The 22,115-nt window shown below is 32.9% G+C and overlaps 1 protein-coding gene across 2 annotated transcripts; it reads left to right on the forward strand.

Moving 5' to 3' along the window:
- Nucleotides 1–4,534: 4,534 nt before the first annotated feature.
- Nucleotides 4,535–21,138, forward strand: LOC110098429 (protein PLASTID TRANSCRIPTIONALLY ACTIVE 14). 2 transcript variants are annotated; one of them, XM_028698258.1, is made up of 10 exons: nt 4,535–4,669; nt 4,757–4,900; nt 4,983–5,120; nt 6,138–6,281; nt 6,364–6,501; nt 10,994–11,119; nt 11,630–11,758; nt 19,747–19,836; nt 19,921–20,071; nt 20,999–21,138. In XM_028698258.1, exons 1-10 carry the CDS (start codon nt 4,613–4,615, stop codon nt 21,118–21,120), a joined length of 1,239 nt encoding a protein of 412 aa, XP_028554091.1. In that variant the 5' UTR covers nt 4,535–4,612; the 3' UTR covers nt 21,121–21,138. The 2 variants fall into 2 exon arrangements, with proteins under 2 accessions (XP_028554091.1, XP_028554096.1); XM_028698263.1 differs by lacking the exon at nt 10,994–11,119.
- Nucleotides 21,139–22,115: the final 977 nt, after the last annotated feature.

Genomic DNA, 22,115 nt, shown 5'->3' on the forward strand with positions numbered 1-22,115 from the left:
ATGAGGAAGAGGTCGAATATCTTCAACAGTGGTGACACCAAGAAAAGATGGCGAGAAAGAAGAGAAGGAGGCTCGACGACTGTTGTGAGGGCGAAATAAAGAGAGTAAAATGATGCCCTAAGTTCTCTATTTGGTTTAAATGGTGAGAGGAAGGTCAGCAAGGGCGAGGGGTTTTAAAAGGCGGAGAAATTGCATGATTTATTCAATTGGAGACAAACACGAGTCAAAGGGGTGCGAAATGGTGGTTGATGTGTATGGTTAATCTCAATCCAGGCAGAGGGAGCTGCTGACTCCAGCATGCAGAAGAACCCGGACCTATTTAGTATGGTCATTACAATAGTTTTCTCTCAGTAAATCCTCTTGTCCTAATTCACACATGTACTATCCAGCCAATGCTTGTCCCCATTGAGCTCCCACCATGAACTATATTTCTCCTTGACTCACTATGTGACACCCTAGAATCTAATGAAATGATTGAAAACCTAATCATATAGTTATAAGTTATAACTCAACCATCAACAAAAATAACAAGAGTTGTTATGAAATTCAAATAATAAAAGCAATTTACTAACTTTTCATTTTATTTCATAAAAAACACATGCACAATAATTTAGTTCATCTTCAATCTATATATATCAAATGAATTTAAAGGTTGTATTACAAAATAATATATAGACTACCCTGATCTAGAGGGTCCTATCTCTACCATTTTTCTACCCCGTTGGGTTTTTTCCTTTTCCTAAGATGTCAGAAAACTTATAAAGAGAGCCGAACCAACTTAGTAAATTTCTTTCATTTGCTCATCATAGATATCAATGTCCAATTAAAAGAATAATAAAAAATAATTAAATTAAATACTTAATATTCAGCAAAGCATAACAAAAATGCTGGTAGAACAGAGTTTTCTATAGTTAACAGAGTGTACTTGATTTCAGAGTTACTACTTACGCATTTGCATATACTTTCTTAGAGTTATCCGAAATGTCATAGAGCACTTGCCAACAAAGTTTCACTTATACTTAACTTTTCCATTTCATCAGAGTTCATATAGAATTTCTATAATTATTATATCAACTCAGAGTATTATTTATATTTATTTCATTAAAATATTAGACTATGTGCATGCCCCAATGCCTGCTTATAACTCCCTTTAATCTCCCATATCCACTAATAACAAGTGGGGTCAAAATTAGAACAAACTAGTACAAAATAATCTCCCACATCCGCTTTTTCGCGAGGCTGGATTTCACATAAGGTATATAAGATTCGAACATAACATATAGGGCCCTTGTAATATTTTAGACAATGCACTTTTCACATATCAGAACTTTTTCTATTGCCATGTTATGAATCATGCACATGTAAATGCAACAATAAATAATCATGATTTCAATACATTACTTGGATGATGTATAAATTGCCATAACAAACACTAGAAAGCACATTGCATGTAAAATATTATACTGGTTGAACTTTTCCCATTCAATTTTTAATTTCAAAAGAATATTCATATTAATATTTGAAGAATTTTATGTAACTATAACAAATGCTAGAAAAGCCTCAATTATTTAATATATCAAAAAAATTGCCTATGAAAAATCAGCCGATGAAAATTCAACTTATTATATTTAAAATACTAAGATAAAGTGTACAACAATATGACAAATGTTATACAGTGAAGACGTTGTAAAATCTAAGAAAAATATATTCTCATTATAAACTTGTTAGAAAATCACTAGAATTGAAAGCTGACATAGAAGTTTAGAAGTTTGTGTCGAGCTCATAAAATTTATAACTGGCTTGACAGACGCATCCCAAGCTTTAACTTCCAAAATCTATCTCTTCATTCTCCTCCCCTTTCTCCTATCTTATTCTCTAGTAAGTTGGCTGGTGTGAAGGGTTTGCAAAATGGATTTAGCTATTTTATTATAAAAAATCATAATTTTGATAAAGTACAGTTGCGCTCACCTTCCTAGCAGCGCTGCACTCCAAGAAAATCTTCCATATTTCTCAAACTTGAGAGCTTGGCGTCGCGGTGGTGCTACTCTCAGTACCACGCTGCCCCTAGAGCAAAATTGGAACTTGAGTTTCTCTTCCCCCATGTTAATTATTAACTTATATATAGTTCATTAAGCACCACAAAATTTATAATTATTGATTCCATCAAAATTAGACAAGAACTCATTCTAAAGTACAGTGATTACTTGAATCCTAAGATAATGGGTATTACACACTGGCAATCCCATCAACGCTTCCTGCCAACAAGTTGTCATCGCGAACTTCTCCTTCAAAGGCTACAACTCTCATTCATGCCACCCCTAACAAGCTCCCATGATTAACCTTTTATCCATCACATGCCAGTGGTCCTATGAAAGCCTTCTCCCAATAAGATATGAACTATTATTCAAATCATGTTCAAACCAATTCAAAATTTTTAGAATTTAATTTGATTTGCACTAGTTTTGACCACTTACATGTCTAATAAATAGTCTACAAATATAAGAGATTACCCCTTATTTGAGATAATTTCATCCAAAATGAAATTTCAACTATATTTCTCCAAATAAGCGTATATCTAGGATATTTGGCCAATTACATGTATTACAATATATAAAAAGCCAAATTTCCCAAGCTAATTAGTATTTATTAAAACAATTTCAAATATTTTTATGTACAATTATTAAATATAGATAAAATTGTAAGAGATATTAAGCTTTTGATCCCACTATTTTACTCTGACTAATTATGCTTATAAGACCCCCCTTGTAATTAAGAACAAGCAAAAATATTGAAAGCTTCATAAGAGAGGCTAAAACACAGACACACGTAAAGAGATGTTGAAACACACATGTAAAGAGAGAGTGTGATGAGATAAAAAGGAGATGGTAGTAGCGCAAGATAGAGGTGTGCAAGCTTATGAGTTTCTTTGCAAAGTATTGGTGGAGGGAAATAAGTTTCAATTGTAAAGTGAAATATACTTTTTTTCATTCATATATTTTGATTTGATACATAAACCAACCAGTTATACAAGTAAATAATCAAACTTTGGGGTTATATGTAAATACATAATAATTATGTGATAAATATATAGATCCTCTTAAAATAAAAGCCAATATAATATTTTTTTTTTTTAATGTTGAGTATGAAAAGTATAATCGAGCATGTTTTAATGTCATGCCACATTATAATTTATGGCTTATCAATCTAAGAAAATATAACCAAATTTAATTTCATATCTTAGAAACAACTTCTAAAAATTTTAACGACTAAGCAAACAAAAACTTTTACTTTATATGCATCATATTGCATCTATTTAAACAAAGTTGTCTCTTATATTTTTATTCAAAAATGTGTATATAAAAGTTTATTTTGGATGAAATTGTTCTAAATAATATGTAACCTTAATTTGTGAATAACTTGTTAAACTCTAAAGTAATGCAAATTTGATTTAAATATAGTTTGAACCTCAATTCAAAGCATGAACTCTTCTTCTTCACACGTGAAGCTATATGATGTCTACCCCAATGTGCTCCTTTTACAAACAACTATTCGTCTGCACATGCCAATAATCTTGTTGATGCTTGTCCCAAACAAGCACTCATTTTATAATCCTCTTTTCCATCACAAAACAACTATCCTCTTAATGCTTGCCCAAACAAGCTCCCTTCACAAACTCCTCAACCCATTCACATATTACCGATCTCATCGATGTCTGTCCGAAATAGCTTCCGCTCATGAACTCTTCTTCTTTATACACCGACTATCATATCAATATTTGTCCCCAACATACTCCCATCACGAACTCCTCTTCCACTTCACATGCTAACGGTCCATTCAATGCTTGCTCCCAATAAGCTGTTCTCATGAATTCCTGCTTCAAACATTACGTGTGTCATTGATACGTCCCAAAATGCACTCCTATCATGAACCCTTTTCTCGTTCACACACCAATGTCCTATCATTGTATTTCCCCAACAAAAGTCAAAATGATGAATCCATCGATAAAATAATTTAGACCATATTTGAACCATGCTCAAACTAATTAGAATCATTTTAAATTTAAACCAATTTGACCCAATTTAGAATGAGTCACACATCTAATAGACAATCCATCATTATAAGATGTTACCCCCTCATTTTGGATAACTTCGTCCAAAATGAAACTATGATTGTATTTCTCTAAATAGATCTATAAAGAAGATTTTTGATCAATTACATGTATTTGAGTCATAAAAAGTCAAATTTCTCAAGCTAATTGGTATATATAAAAATAATTTCAAGTTTATTTATCTACTATAACTATATATATAGGTAATATTATCAGTGTTGAAACATTTGGTCTCTATATTTTACTTTCAATTATTCTCTTAATTACACCCCCTAATAAAATTTGAACGTCTTATGAGAGAGGTTGAAATACACACATAAATAGAGAAGTGGGGAGAATGAGGGAGAGTTTGACTAAATATATCTATAAAGAAGATTTTTGATCAATTACATGGCGTAAAAATTTTCCCCTATATATACCAAACTTTTCAACTTCAGTCGGATAACGTTCTCCTGCAGTTCTCAGTCTGCTAATTGTACTGCTCATCCAGGCAGTCGTTCTCCCATGGCTTCTCACCTTGCACTAACTCTTTCCTCCGCTCTTCTCTTCTCCAACCCGAAGGTAGATTTAAACCCTAACGCTCTCGTCTAACCATTTGATTTTCTTTCTCTCTATGCTTTCTTTACTTACTCCCTGCCTCTCTCGCAGCCAAGAACCGTAGACCTTACTCGACAGTCTCCTCTCGGAAGGACCAGCAGGAAGGATATACCCTCAGCCAGTGCCTCCAGCTCGCTACCTCCGTTCAAACTGTTCGAGCCGCAACAAGTTGATGAATCGCCGTTTCCTCCCGATGTGAATTTCGTTCCCTTACCCCAAACCCTATTCCTCTTTTTTCCCCAAGAATTATATATACTTACATCGTTTTGCTCCGCAGTTGGAGCCCGCGGATCCTGATTTCTATAAGATAGGGTATGCACGGAGTGTTCGAGCATATGGGGTCGATTTCATGGAAGGGCCGAATGGTTTCGGGGTGTACGCTTCTCGAGATGTAGAGCCTCTGCGCAGAGCAAGGGTGAGTAGGGTTTCAGTTCTAGCTCATTTCATATTTGTTTTGCCTGATTGTGTTTATTTATGTTATTTGTCGCTGATTCTTGGTGGAAAACCTATATTGATGTTTTAGGATTTGTTATGCGAGTAAAATGCATGAAAATGTTTAGAAATTAATTCTAAGTAGGTCAGGGTTCATCTATGACTCAACGACATACTCTACATAGTTGAGCAAACCGCATTTGATCTGTTGCTTGGAAGCTTTGGCTACTTACCAAGAGCTATTGAGTTGAAAACTTGCATATATGATGTGTGTGTGAATTTGTCTTAATTGGCTTAAATGTTCAAAAAAATTAAGAATTTAGAATTTAGATGTATGTACGGAGGATCCCGACTTCTATGAGACAGGGTTGATGCGGAGTGTCCGAGCATATGGGTTTGATCTCATTTAAGGGTTGAATGGTTATGCGTTTATTAGCTGGGTTTTAGTTCCATTTATTTTCAGTGGCTGTATTTTTTGTTATCTAACCTTGATTATGGATGGAAAAATCTATATTGATATTTTAGGATTTGTGAGTAGAGTCCTTGAAATTGTCAAATAATTTTCCAGAATTGGCCAATGTTTCTCCAAACTTCTACTGTGTACTCTGCATAATTGAACAACCATTTCTTAGTATGATTCTTATTATGTAATCCCAATAGGAAGTTTGGATTGTAAATGATGAGCGTGTTACCGTGTATTGATTATTGGGAATGAGTGCAACTAACTAACTGAAAAGCTTTTACCCATAGGTTTGAAATGTTTCAATGAAATCATTTTAAAGCTTAGATACATCATCATCATCAGCCTTATTCAACTACTTGGGTAAAAGATAGAGTAAAGGAGACAAAAACTAGCATGGCTTCTCACCTTGCACTAACTCTTTCCTCCTCTCTTCTCTTCTCCAACCCGAAGGTGGATTTAAACCCTAACGCTCTCGTCTAACCATTTGGTTCTCTTTATCTCTCTACTTTCTTTACTCGCTCCCTGCCTCTCTCGCAGCCAAGAACCGTAGACCTTACTCGACAGTCTCCTCTCGGAAGGACCAGCAGGAAGGATATACCCTCAGCCAGTGCCTCCAGCTCGCTACCTCCGTTCAAACTGTTCGAGCCGCAACAAGTTGATGAATCGCCGTTTCCTCCCGATGTGAATTTCGTTCCCTTACCCCAAACCCTATTCCTCTTTTTTCCCCAAGAATTATATATACTTACATCGTTTTGCTCCGCAGTTGGAGCCCGCGGATCCTGATTTCTATAAGATAGGGTATGCACGGAGTGTTCGAGCATATGGGGTCGATTTCATGGAAGGGCCGAATGGTTTCGGGGTGTACGCTTCTCGAGATGTAGAGCCTCTGCGCAGAGCAAGGGTGAGTAGGGTTTCAGTTCTAGCTCATTTCATATTTGTTTTGCCTGATTGTGTTTATTTATGTTATTTGTCGCTGATTCTTGGTGGAAAACCTATATTGATGTTTTAGGATTTGTTATGCGAGTAAAATGCATGAAAATGTTTAGAAATTAATTCTAAGTAGGTCAGGGTTCATCTATGACTCAACGACATACTCTACATAGTTGAGCAAACCGCATTTGATCTGTTGCTTGGAAGCTTTGGCTACTTACCAAGAGCTATTGAGTTGAAAACTTGCATATATGATGTGTGTGTGAATTTGTCTTAATTGGCTTAAATGTTCAAAAAAATTAAGAATTTAGAATTTAGATGTATGTACGGAGGATCCCGACTTCTATGAGACAGGGTTGATGCGGAGTGTCCGAGCATATGGGTTTGATCTCATTTAAGGGTTGAATGGTTATGCGTTTATTAGCTGGGTTTTAGTTCCATTTATTTTCAGTGGCTGTATTTTTTGTTATCTAACCTTGATTATGGATGGAAAAATCTATATTGATATTTTAGGATTTGTGAGTAGAGTCCTTGAAATTGTCAAATAATTTTCCAGAATTGGCCAATGTTTCTCCAAACTTCTACTGTGTACTCTGCATAATTGAACAACCATTTCTTAGTATGATTCTTATTATGTAATCCCAATAGGAAGTTTGGATTGTAAATGATGAGCGTGTTACCGTGTATTGATTATTGGGAATGAGTGCAACTAACTAACTGAAAAGCTTTTACCCATAGGTTTGAAATGTTTCAATGAAATCATTTTAAAGCTTAGATACATCATCATCATCAGCCTTATTCAACTACTTGGGTAAAAGATAGAGTAAAGGAGACAAAAACTAGAACTTGGGGCATAACATGCTCTCTTGAGAATGAATGACCAAGAAGAATTCTCACAATCAAATTTCTCCCTAAATAATCAGGATAAATATTTCACCTTGACATAGGCTAATCAACTAGAATGATATGTCGTAAATTCAACTTATAGAATAATTACTTCAGAAGTGATTGTTGGTTTAAACTTGTGAATCTTGTGAGGAAGAGAGGTAATAATGGTTTGATCCTTTTATTGAGTTATTGATATTGCATAAAGGCATACTAAACAATAAATGGTGGTTTCCCAAGTTCAAATGTAGGCTTGAAACTTTTGTTGGAAACTGAATAATCATAGAGTAGTAAAGTCGGAAACTAAACAATTATAATGTTTATGTAATGATGGTAATGATATATTTCTTCAATAAGTCCCCTTAAGGTGGCACTCCATTGGATATGCCAATCTTGATATTTAATGCATGAAATTTGGTTTTTTATAGTGGCTTATTAAGGGTATATGCAAGTTGATCATTAGATGAGACACGCGCTACATGAAATGCACGACTTTGAAATTGATATGGTAGTTTTTTGTACAATGTTTTGAGCTACAGTAAAAACAAGATTGTAATAGATGTGACTTGCACCAATGTTATCACAATAGATAATGAGAGACATGGGGACAAGAATTGTAAGTTATGTGAGGAGATAATATATGCAATGTATTTTGGTGGCATAGATGATGATGGATTGTAATACAGATGGGGACACAATAGATAGGTTGCACCAATATTGTCACAATAGATAATGAGAAACATGGGGACGTGGATGCTAAGTTATGTGAGGAGAGAATATATCGAACATATTTAGGTTGCATAGGCAATGATAGATGTGTATGCACTCACAACAAAGGAACTATATATTTATTTAAAAAAAAAAACTATATTTTGTTTCTTGGAGGACCATTAGTGGAACGAATGCTTGATGTTGTTGTTGTGAGGACCATTAGATTAATTTTTGACCAATTTATACTATGTAATTTCGAATGAAGGTATAGTAAGCATTATTGCTTGCCTGTTCAGCATGAAAAAAGATGCTATGATAGGAGTCTTCACTATGAATGATAATATCATTATCCATCGTTCCAAATAAATATTATAACAATTGCTCAATGACATTCCAATGCTGTGTAAGTGGTTGGTGCATGAACTGTAAGAGCTTCTTAATTGCAAAAGGTGATGTGGGGTCGTCTTAAAGATAAGTATTGAAGGTTGCCAATAATGAGCCTATTTTGTGGGATTTAACAAGTTATCATCAGAGTGAAAAGTTAGGTGGTCTTGATGGAAGTTGATGTATCATCACGCTTGGCACCAATCATATGTGTACGAGTAAGTGGGTCATTGATGTATCTACGTTGTGTCAATAGAAAGGGAGGTAGTGGTAACTTTGGTTGTGACAAAGATAGTGCCCCAAGATCCTTGTTGGGCCAAGAGTAATGAACTATTTCGCTGTAGCATCATTGTCTCCTATAATGATAATGTCTTCAACATAGAAAAAGAGAGAGATTAGGTTACTGTCAGATTTGAAGCAAAGAGTGTAGTGTTGGCGTGGGAGTTGATGAAGCCTAAGTTAATAAAAAAATTGGCGCAACTCATGATACAAGGTACACAGTGCTTGTTTAATGCACAAATGATCTTGCAAAGCTCGAACATCTAAATAGGATATTCTTGATCAATAAATCCTTGTAATTGAGCCATATATATGTTCTTAGATAATGTCCTTGAAGAAGGCATTATTAACACCTTTTTTGCCTAAAGATCAACCACATTTAATAGTTAGGCTGAGTACAAGGTGGATGATGGAATTAGGTTAAAAGTATCATGACAATCAACTCCCAAACATTGGTGAAACCCCTTTTCAACTTAGCATGCTTTGTACCTTTCAACACAACGATCAAGAAGATGCTTAATATGATATATCTAATTACACTCACTATGTTGGAATTTGGGGACATGATCCCATGCCTTATTTTGAACAAGAGCATCATACTCTTTTGAAATGGGTTAACATCAATTGGATCTTTTAGGGCTTGGGTCACGATGGTAGGTCGAAGGTTGATGCTGGTGTTAAGGGTGGTGGAGAGGTTGAGTTTTTGGATGGGTCCTCTATGTATTAACATATTTCCTCCTCTTATTCTCTCTTCTCTTTCCTTTCTCTCATACAATTTATTTTCCTAATTGACGTGAAATAATTGAGTTGAACCTAGTATTTTGTTTGAGCTCATTTATTTATTTTATTTTTGAGTTTCCGCCAAGATTAAACAGAACCCAATGGGCCAAGTTGTAAAATCATGTTCAAACTTTTTCATTAATTTTTTAATTAAGTTCGGGTCATGATCAAGCTTTAATTGAGTCTAATTAATCATATATTTGATTATATTGATCTGAATATTTCACTTTATTATCAGACATAAATTTACTTATAAATTTTAATCTAAAATGACATTATTTACATTATTTCACTAAGTATTATTTATATTGTTTGGTGAAATTCAAATATTTATAAAAAATAATTTTATTCTATATATCTACTTTTTATTATTTTTTAATTTTTTATTATATTTATGTCTCTAATAGTACATACAAATTTTTAAGGTGCATAAAATATAAGAACATTGCATAAGAAGATAAGAGAAGTAATTAAATAAGCAATTAAGATATCTATAATGAACTTTTTGTTGAGCTCTTAGAGATCTACTTGCTAACTGATAAACAACAAGTTCCCGAATATAATAGAACAAGTTGTTCATTGTTCAAGCTTATTCATTTATATGATGAGCTTTGAAATATTTGCTTATGCTTGTTTAATTATTTAAATAAACGAACATAAACAATCTTTATATGAATATGTATTGTGTTCATTGAGTGTGTTAGTTCACTTGCACCCCTGTCTCCCAATATCTATGTGGTATAGCTTTCTCCCTCCTTAACTGCTATACTACCTGATCAATGTTGCAGTACTGTTACAATTATCGAGCCCTAATCACCAGTTTCTTCTCTGAAAATATTATTTTCTTTAATTTCCTCATATTAGGAGAAATCAAGCAAATCACAGGCATTTAAAAGATCAAGAACGGTGAAGATATATCAAGGTTCCATCATCAAAGTAGCATCAAATCATTTTATCTTCTATGTCACCTTCATAGGGTCTTAGAATTGTTTCAAACCTTTGCTGTCTCTTTTCTGCAGTAGCGTGGAGTAAGTTGTGCATAAAATACAGCATCAGACAGTAGTTAAATTATGCACATCTGTATCATCATCAGTGGACCAATGAAGTTAATTTCAACTTTAGTCAAGAAAAGTCTAAAATCTCGTAATGTTTTTTTTTAAAAGTAGTTATGAAGAATCCATTTACATGCAAATCTTTCAACATCTCAGTTTTATTCAGCCAACTTCCTAGCCATGTGCTTGAAGTTTCTGATAATCGTTATTGGTTTTGTTCACCCGTAGATTTCCCTATGTCATTTCTGTTAAATATTCACGATGAATCTTTTCTATTTACCATTCTGTTATCCGAAAGCTGAATGCTATTCTACTATTTTGATTGATGATTGATCATTTTAATGGTTTTATGCATGGATTAAATTAGTGCAGATGATTATGGAAATTCCTCTAGAGTTGATGTTGACAATCAGTCAAAAGCATCCATGGATGTTTTATCCAGATATTGTGCCTATTGGTCATCCTATATTTGATATTATAAACTCCACTGACCCAGAGGTAAGGGAAATTTACTATTATTTCTAAAAGAACAGAACTCTTTTTTTTTCCTTTGTTATTCATTGCCAAGCTTTATGTGTATATTTTGTTGATAATTTGTCATCTCACATGCCACTTCCTAAAGCCTGAACTTCATTTGCTTCATCCATTCTCTACTGCTTTTGATCTTTATCAACTGATAACCCCGATCAAACAAATGACTTAAATCAGAAGCTTTGATTCAGTACAAGCGAAGCAAAATTCTGCTATTCATTCATTCTGGGTATACTTTTTTCATGGCTTGCTTGGACGATAAACTTTTTTTTTTTTTTTTTAAGTCAGCTATCATACTTTTCTTGAGCTGTTGAACATGAAGTATTATTGCCGAAGATGTTCTGCGTATTTCTATTTCATTCTTCATCAGTAGTGCAGTGACTGCAAAATCTATAGTTGGCCTGCAGTCATCATCTGCAAAGCTTTGAACTCTAAAGTGAACCACAAATATTTCTTTTTCTCATGTTCTTTCTTCAGACAGATTGGGATCTGAGGCTCGCTTGTCTCCTATTGTTTGCATTTGATGTAGAAGGCAACTTTTGGCAGTTGTATGGCGACTTTTTACCTAGTGCAGATGAATGCACCAGTTTGCTTCTGGCTGAGAAGGTTTGTTTCTCAGCTCAACGTGAATATTTGATATAAATGAAATTACACACTTTACTGTAATAGAATTATTTTTCGCTCTACTTTTATATCTTCCTATCACAAATGCTTGCAGATTAATTAATGGTTCTGCAATTGCTGGAAATGCCTCTGCGTACAAGCTCCGTCTCTCTTTTGGAAGGCATGCTAAAATTAAAGTAACAAGAGTAGCTTATTAAGTGCCATGATTTAAGGGAGAGTTGAAATGTGCTCGATGAAATTAGTTATATTATATATACTCGTGTAGAAAGAAAAAAAAGGATATATGGGGAAAACTGAGAGATCACTTTGGTTGTTATCATGTAATAGACTTTCACAGATTTGATTGCAAATATAACTGCTGCTTTATATGCTAACATTAAAAACGAGGGATGTCTGCAGTAATTATGTTAGAAATATAGTAGTGTTATGGTACTTAGTGGAGAGATTTGTTTAGACGCACGAGAATATTGACTATAGTCCCACATTGTGTAAGTTATTAATATGTTGGCACAGAAATATTGAAGGTTGGTCCTCATTTATAGGCTTTTTTTTGTTTGAAAATAAGATTTACTATTGATGTATCTAGCCCCTCCTTTGATCCACACTTCCTCCAAATGTTCGTCTGCCAGGTCTTTTGTACAGTTTATGACTTATGGGTCTTATTAAACTTGTCTTGATCATGCAAGTTTCAATAGTGGTGACGCCTCTGCAGGCTGCACATAATTGGGTGGGCTTGTGTTCTTGACTCATTATTTTAAAAAAAATTTGCTATAAGGGGACTGATGACTGACTTGGAGAGTTGAGAGTTCTCATGTGAGAGAGGTATTTGTTAAGATACATGAGAGTATTGGATTGAGTCTCACATATGATAATTGAAATATTTAATAGTCTAGAAACACTAGTAGTTGTCTTTCATTCACAAGCTTAATTTTGAGTTAAAAATAGTTTGATCATTAGTGTATTAAGCCCAACTTTGATCCCCTTTTAATCCACACTATATAACAAACTGCTTAATCATATTTTATATAGATGTCGAGCAATGTTTAAGATTCAAATGTACGAAATCACATGTTGTAGAATAACGAATAAAGAAGCCTGGCATACTCCAGGCTTGGCAGGAATAGGCAGGTAGTAGCAAAATATTTTGAAGGAAAAAGGCTGGCAAATGCGTGGATTGACGCACACAACATCAAGGATAATAAAGGTGGTCAACAACTGATTTAGAAGGGAGGATTTGCAGATCACAATAGTAATAAATATGATGGTTGGCATAGCAACTGGCTACAACAAAACTGCAAAGTAATAAGACACATATTACATGGCAGGTATAGGCAACAGGGTGCAACAAATCCAAGAATAAATGCTGATGACTACCTTATATAATATTTTCAAATTATTGTTATAATTAGTAGTGATTACTCTTTTTAGATTCCTGAAGTACTCTAAACAACACTATGTATGTTTATTTCTTTTATATTTTAATAAAAAGTAAGCTTTTCAGCCATTCTTTCTATTTTACATGGTATCAAAGTTTTATCTATTTGCTGCCTAATCCCAAATTTTTTCTCCATATTGGAGAGTTTTGATTAATGTTAAAGGGAGTGAATTACATGAATGGTAAGAACTAGATAATTCCAATCAAAGGAGAACTATAAAATCTGGAAACTTCAAAACGATTCATTGTTTGAAATTATTTAAAGCGGTCAAATATTATGAAAATTTAATTGAAAGGAAAGTGAAAAATATACCACCTGATAAATCCTCCATTAAGTCCTACAAAGTTCAACTTTTGAAATGAAGATAATTCCATGGTTATGTGATGGCCATGAAACTCCATGATGGTAGAAGTCACTAGGCCTTACACATTCCTTAAAATATTAAATGAATTATGGCAAGCTGTGAGATAGAAATACTCAAAGATTAAGAATGATGTCCTCTTTGAAATCAAAACTAAACTCTTCACTACCAAACAAGATAACTTATCTATCATTGAATACTTCAATGCTATGAAGTTTTTTTGTTGTTGGAGTTTGATTACTATTAATATCTCATTATGTAATGCATTGATGATGTCATGGTTTTAAAATAATATGTAGAAAAAGAAATAATCTCTGAGTCTCTGGTAAGTCTCAATATATAGTTTAAACAGGATAAAGAGTCCTATCGTCCCTTTAGTGAAGTTTTCTACCTTGTATGAGTTGAAGAATGTAGAAGGATAGTCATGTTGAAATTCCTAACTCACAGATCTCAGCCATGGTGGCCACCAAAGAGTATACTTGAAGTGAAGGATTAATTGTCCATAACCTACAACAACTAAAGGATAAAAATTCCATTAGAAATGAAATCTATAGTGAAATTACTACAAGAAGAAGGGGCATACCAAAAGTTGTTGGAAATTTTATGAAAGACATCAAGGTTGTGGTATGGGATACAAAGAAAATCAATTAAAATGACGTGAATTCTTTTGAAAAATCATATGAGGACTTAACTCGGAGGAAATTGATAGACTAAGAAATTTTCTCAATTCTTTTGAAAAATCAAATTAGCCTTACTTCCTAGCTCAAAATGATAAAGCTTTTAGTTGTGTTTTCAGTACCTCAAATGTATCCTTTAATATTTGGGTGATAGGCTCAAGTGTCACAGACTACATAGCAAATTTGTTACAGACTACATAGCAAATTCTGCTAACATTTTTTACACCTACCAACTTGATCTTAGCAAATAAAAACTCAATATAAGGGCTTCTTAACCATTTTTGTAGAACAAGAGAATATAAATGTTTTGACTTTATTCACCCTTAAAGTATTGTATTTTCCTAACCTTGTTGTAAATTTTTTGTCTATTTATAAAGTAGCCAAAGATCAAAATTATCGGGTGTTATTCTTTTTTGCTCAATGTGTTTTTAGGACCTAATCATGGGGAATACAATTGACAAGCTAGACATTGGGAAGAAGCTATCCCGATCTATAAATATTTAACTAATAGTATGCTCTTTAGAGTGATTGATCAAAAAGCCCTCTAAACTATCTCACCGAATTCTTCCCTCAAAATAATTTCTTCACAGAAATTCCTCTTAAAACTTTTGGTTTTGTTTGATATGTCCACATTCATTAACAACAAGGTAAACTTGATCTTAACAAATGCCATAATCAGACCTCAAAAAAATTACTTCATTTTAAAAGATTCATATTCAATGCAAAATAATCTTTCTTTAGCCAACTTATCTTAGGGGAAGAATATTCAAAGAAAGATAAACAAGACAAATTTGACATATTTTCTCTTGATGTTTCAAACATTCCAGCTATTATAATCCGCATGAACAACAACTTTATCCTATCAAAACTGATAGTTACACTAATTTACCAGTTCTAGTCTATACAAGAAGGTTGTGCTCATCCAAACTCTCTCAAAAGTTTAAGGCTCGGAGCCCTTATTAGGTAACCTTCCTATTTCTTCTAACAGTGATTTTCGCAACCTATTATAATCTGGAAAGGTGTTAGAAATTGTTCTCAATAGCCCTTGTGTCACAATTTGGCCTAGAGATTCGAATTAACGAGGCGGGAACAAATGATTGGATGATAAATACAGTTCTTCCTATAATATAATACACTTTAAAACTAATATCCAACATATAATTGAAGAGCTACCAAAATAAATTTTCTAATTTGAATATATAATAAACCAAAATTTCCTATTATCATTTTTCCTCTTTTTCTGTAGACAAACTCTTCTCTTTGAATAATTTAATATTTAGGAGATTTATCTGACATTTTAAATTTAACAATTTGAGTTTTGTAAATAAATTTAGTGGATAATTACAATTTATAATATAGCAATTAAACATACATAAAAGCAGACTAAGCAGTCATATTCTATTTTCGAACTTTTCATTTATAAATGTAGATTCCAATTATTTTCCTTTCAAATAATTTTATTCATTTGTTTCTTTTACTCGTTTCCCCTTTTTATTTATTACAGGAGTACCGTCAAATTTTGTACCAATGAAAGTACAATCATTTTCATTTCCATTTGACATGCACGGGTACGTTGCGACCCCAGCTAGTACTATAAGGCGGTGAACTTCTGTATTTGGGTGCATGCACATTTTTTTCTTTTTTATACTTTCAATTACATATGTTTTTTTTATTCATTTTTGACCCCCTCAAACTTAAGGGAAAATTCTATAAGATGGTGGTGAGGTTTGCAATGCTTTATGGTGCCGAATGTTGATCATTAAAAGAGAAGCATAATACTAAGTTAAGTGTTGCAGAGATGAGGATGCTCAGGTGGATGAATGGCTTTACCCTTAGAGATAGGATACAAAATGTGCATATACATGAAAAGGTTTGAGTAGCTCCAGTGGAAGATAAGATTAGAGAGAGTCGCTTTAGATGGTTTGGTAACATAAAACGATGGCCTTTTGATGACCCGGTTAAGAAAGTAGAGTTATTAGATTTGACTTATGTTAAAAAAATGTAGAGGTAGACTTAAAAAGACTTGGTTAGAAAATATTAGAATGATCTTTCTTTATTAGATTTAAACGAGAATTTGACTTTTAACAGGACACAATTGAGAAAAAGGATTCATGTAGCCGACCACACGTAGTGGGACAAAGGCTTGGTGTTGTTGTATTTCATTTTTTCATTACATACATACATATATATATATATATCTGTATATACATAAATTTTTTATCACATTGTAACTTTAATTGCTTATTGTTCTATAATTTGATGCATAATAAACACATAAATCATAACCAATAAATATATGTGGTACAATATTCAATAATGAAAAATGAAAAAAGAAGAGAAGAAATTTTTATAAAATAAACATAATTATCCACTTTGCTTTTCCTTAATTTGATTCATTAAACATTCAATCCACATATATGCTACAACCTTCAATAATTGCAATGAAATGAAGAGAAATTATAATTACTTCAAAATAATTATAATTATTCACTAAGTTTATTACAAAACTCAATTTGTTGAATTAAAATGTCATGTGAAACTCTTTTGAATTAAATAACTGAAAGAAAAGAGTTTATCTACTGAAGAAGATGATCAAATGATAATAGGTAAATTTGGTTTATTATATGAATTGAAAATTTTATTTTAGTGACTCTTCAATTATATGTTGGATGTTAGTCCGTTAAGTACTTTATATTATAGGAAGAATTGTATTTACCATTCGATTGTCTGTTCCCGCCTCATTAATTTGAATTTTCTGACGTGGCATGACATCTTATACTCCACAACTAAATATGCAGCATTTTAGAAACTCCCTTGTACATAAAGCACAACATATAATTATTTGCACCATTAAAATTTCAAAAACCTTATTTGAGGCATTAGGAGACAAGAATTTGGAGGCTATGAGAGCAGAGATGAATGCTCTAAAAAGAACCACACTTTGAAAATAGTTGAGTTACTTAAAGGAAAAAAAGACAGTAGGATGTAAGCATGTTTTAATATTAAAATATAAAGGTGATGGAAGCCTAAAAGATATAAAGTCTCAAGTAGTAGCAATCCTATGGATTATTTTACCAGAAAATTTTTGCTCCAGTTGTAAATATGAATACCATTTGAATTATAATCTTTTTAGATGCCAACTTTAGATGGTTCATGTATTAATATGATGTTAAATATATTTTTTACTGCTTTAGTTGTAAATATGAATACCATTTGAATTCTTATCTTTTTAGATGCGAACTTTAGATGGTTAATGAATTAATATGATGTTAAATTTATTTTCCTACATGGTGAGGTGGAATAAGTTTATATAGATTCTCCACATTGATTCAACAATTCCTTTTCAAATAAAACAAAGTATGTAGGCTAAAAAGGCACTATACGAGTTGAAACATGAAATAAATATCATAAGCATGATTTGGAAGATTCGCAAAAGCCATGCTTAAAATGGGATATAGACATAGCCAAGAAGATCACACACACTTTTATAAAAATTCAGCTAATGAAAGAGAGGCAATTCTTATTATATATGTTGATATAATTGTAACATATGATGATAATGAAGAAAATGAATTATCTAGAAAAAAACTTATTACATAATTTGAGATTAAATAACTTGACAAGCTTAAATATTTTCTAGATATTGAAGTGGCTCCATACAAAAATGAGATTTTTATCTCACAATAGAAATATATTGTGGGTTTGTTAAAAGAAACATATAGTACAAATTGCTAGGCATGTAAAATTCTAATGGAGTCTGGCTAGAAACTAGACATTGATGAATTAGGAACAAAAATCAATAAACGGTAATATCAAAGATGAGTTGAAAAACTAATCTATCAATTTCACACTCATCCTTATATAGGATTTGTAGTAATTATTAAAAGTCAATTTATTTATAACCCCAAGGAGTCTTATTTCAAAGATGTTTATAAAATTCTCAAGTATCTAAAAGTAAATCCTAGGAAGGGGATTCTTTACAAAAGATGTGAAACTTTAACAAGGGAAGACTGATGGTCATTATGTGAGATTACCTGCTGATTGAAGATCAACTTTAGGCTATTTCACATTTCTAGGAATAAATATTATAACATGGAGAAGTAATAAACAACTTGCAGTCTCAAGGTCAAGTGCATAATCTGAATTCAGATTATTTGCTCAAGTTATCTGCCAACTTCTATGATAACAAATTATCCTGGAGGACCTGAAGATCAAATGGAAAGGACCTATACAGATATACTATGATAACAAGTTTGCCAATAGCATTGCCCAAAATCTGCTACAAGATGATCAAATCAAATATATGGAAGTAGACATAGTTCATAAAAGAAAAATTGGAGATTAGGTTGATTTTCTCTTCTTATATTCCAACTGGTGGTCAGCTACTACTTGCAATTCTATATTCAAAAATATCTTAGACAAATTGGGAATGTTAGACTTTTACTAATCAATGTGAGGGGGAGCCTTGAAGATTCAAATGCTGGAAATCACTCACAGAAATATAAGGAATAAATATGGTTGGCAGATTTTCGTAAGAATAATCATGGAAGGCAGCATAAACTGATTTAGAGGGCCAGGAGGTTCTAGAATTGGTATGCGCCAGGAGGTTCTAGAATTGGTATGCGCAACAGAAGGGATAATCAAGGCAGGCAACAACTGATTTTGGATGGGATGACTAGCGGATCGAAATGACAATAGATATGATGGTTGGCCCACTAGCTGGCTACAACAGAACATGGAAGGGTGATAGCACACGTATTGCAATGTTTTGGAAGGTGATAGCCGATGGCTATAGGCCGGAGGCTGCAGTTAATTTGAGGATAAATGTTGATGAATGCCTTATGGAATGTTTTGAAATTATGTAGTTATAAGTAGAAAAAACTCTTCTTAGAATTTATAAATTCTGTAAGTACTCTAGGTAGCACTAAATATATTTATCCTTCTGTATGATAACAAAAGGTAAGCTTTTCAGCCGTTCTTTTTAACAAGCATCAATGTTGCTCCATCTATAGGTTAGTTATGTAAAACTATTGACAGGAAAACCATGTACTAGATTGCAAAACATCCCTCTTAGGTGTCCTAAGAAATGAATTATGTGATTCAGATTACAGAACACATGTGAATTCTTTAACTTTTTGGAGCGCGCGTGCACACACACACTATATATATGATTTGCCTACCTATATTTAAGGCGGTGATTACTGTATACCGGGAAATGCTGAAACATAATGGTTTGTCATTTTTTGCGTTTATATTCAGAATTTAAGCCCATTAAACTGACTTTTTTCCTTTCATTCCATAGCAGCCAGCAACAAAACCACTCCAAAGGCCCTTTTGATATGAACGCTAGCAGAAATGTTATTTATTCTATTTACTCTCATAAATTATTTTCATGACTCAATGATGCTCTTCCTAGCAGATTTTACTTAATAACATTATTAAACTATCATCCACATTAGAACTCAACACATAATCTCAGAGCTGCATATTGTCTAGGAAGATCTTCTGGAGCTACAGGATCCAGTCCTTGCTTCAAAAATGGAACAACATATTCAACGGGCCATAGAATTTTGGGAAAAGAATTGGGTATGATGCCATTTGTCGAAGGTTAAATAGTATATTTCTTGATTCTGTATTTAACTTGTCTGTTTCTTTTTTCATGATGGTCAGCATTCTTCTGCTCCATTAAAGATAAAGCGACTATCTCAAGACCCTGAAAGATTTCTTTGGGCATTAAGTATTGCTCAGTCACGCTCTCTTAGCATGAAAATAAGGATTGGTGCACTCGTGCAGAATACTAACATGCTTGTTCCTTATGCTGGTAAGTTTTGCCCAATTTATATACACTTCCACTGATTTTCCATGTAAATGAACTACTGTTTATTTATTCATTTATTCTTGTATAGTTCCTTTAGCAACATAAGTTTTCAGTTAATACAAAGTTTATCATATACTTGTATTTTTTTATCTGGTCTTCAGTGCTCAAGATATTTCATGCAAACTGTGATTCACTGTAATAGGATGTGCTATCTAAGTGCCTTTATTGTAGGCTTGAAGATGCCAATTCTTTCAACAATGTTGACAAGTGTCAATATTCTTGCTAGACCCTTCAGATGCTCTAACTAAGAATTTTGCGTCTCATCATATCATTTGCTGAAATATTTTATTTCTTCTGGGCTTTTTTGCATTCGCCTCAAGTATTCATACACAAGTTTCTATGTTTACACTTGACTAATGAGCTATTTCTAGTTTTATTAACTTAAGTTGAAACATTTTATTTTAGGAAAAAAGTTCAAAATAATCCTCCGACTATTAATTAGTGCCAAATTTAATCATAGAGTTTTACAAAGTTTCAATTTAGTCTCTCGACTAGCTTCAACTATTGAAAATTTATCCAATTTAATACCAGGGCTGAAAACAAAATTTAAGGGACTAAATTTGGACAATCTTAAACTTGGGGCTAAATTGGGCCCTTACTAATAGTCGGGGGATCATTTTGGGCATTTTCTTTTTTGTTTTACTTGATGATTATTTCTATTGTTCCTTGCTATTGGGATTAGGCTAATGCTGATGATAATTATGTTGTTTCTAGGTAGGTGATGTATCATTTTTACATTTATTTTTATACGTCCATAGGATTATGTCAGATTTATAACTTTGCGTGGTTGTTTTGGTTGGATCTGAATGGTCCTTGTTGTGTATTTTTTGTTATTTCAACTTTTCTGTTTGGTTCTATTCTTTATTGTAGATATGTTGAATCACTCGTTTCAGCCAAACTGTTTCTTTCATTGGCGTTTTAAGGACCGTATGCTTGAAGTAATGATAAATGCAGGGCAGCGCATCAAGAAAGGAGATGAGGTAGCCTCTTGACATGTTCTTTATGTAGTTTATCATTGTCTTCATTATTATGACTAGACTTCTTGTAATGACTTCAAACTCTATTTTTTGTGGTGAGAAGAAAGCTAAGTGTTTATTAAGATGTTATTCATAGGTGATGAAATATGGCTAAACCTGATTGTGATGAAGAGTAGGCAAGGGTTGATTAGTTAGTCACATGAAAGTGATATGTCACAACTTTAACCAATTGTGCTGAAAAATAAGTTAGTATTAACTATGATGGTCTCCGGCAAGTGGCTTGCCACAACTTGACTAAATTTGGATGACAAGTAGGCAATGATTCATTAGGTCTAAAGTTGATATTAGATTTGTTATTTCTAACTAGAGAGTTTTGAATGGGAAGACAATGCAAGGATAATTAGAGGAATAAATATTACTTGCCTATATAAGAATGTAAATGAAAAAAGGAAAGCTCCAAAGATATTTGGGGAAGATTACTAGTTATTATACACTAAAATGCTTACAATAAAATTTTGATTGAGGTGGTTGTGGATATGGAGTTGAAAGATATAATTATTTAGGTGTGTAAGGTTTAAGTTATTGGTATTTTGATTAAATATTTTTACTTCTCTAGTTGGATTGGAAGATAGTTTTAAAAGTAAGTTTTAGGAATCTTGCAAACTATTATAACAAATATTGGAGGAATTAAGAATAATTATTTTTGATAACTTAAATGGACATAAATGTTTTACGCAATGCTGGCTCGAGCCGCAGGAACGTCCCTAAAATTTCGAGAAGATTTAATGTTGTTATGTTATAACTTCCAAACTATAATTAGTCTGAGAGAATAGAGCATCGTGAGATGGATACTTGTAGAGTTAATTAAATTGCATGAGATAAAAACTCGTCTAATGAAAAGAGAATTATGCATCTATTGAATAAGGAAAGAATTTTATTACTTCTTTTATACTATTAGAAGAATTCTATCTTGAAGAAGTGAATCCCTTATTTAGAAAAATTATGAGAGT

The sequence above is a fragment of the Dendrobium catenatum genome, unplaced genomic scaffold (assembly GCF_001605985.2).
Source record: "Dendrobium catenatum unplaced genomic scaffold, ASM160598v2 fragScaff_scaffold_123, whole genome shotgun sequence".
Classification (NCBI taxonomy): domain Eukaryota; kingdom Viridiplantae; phylum Streptophyta; class Magnoliopsida; order Asparagales; family Orchidaceae; genus Dendrobium; species Dendrobium catenatum.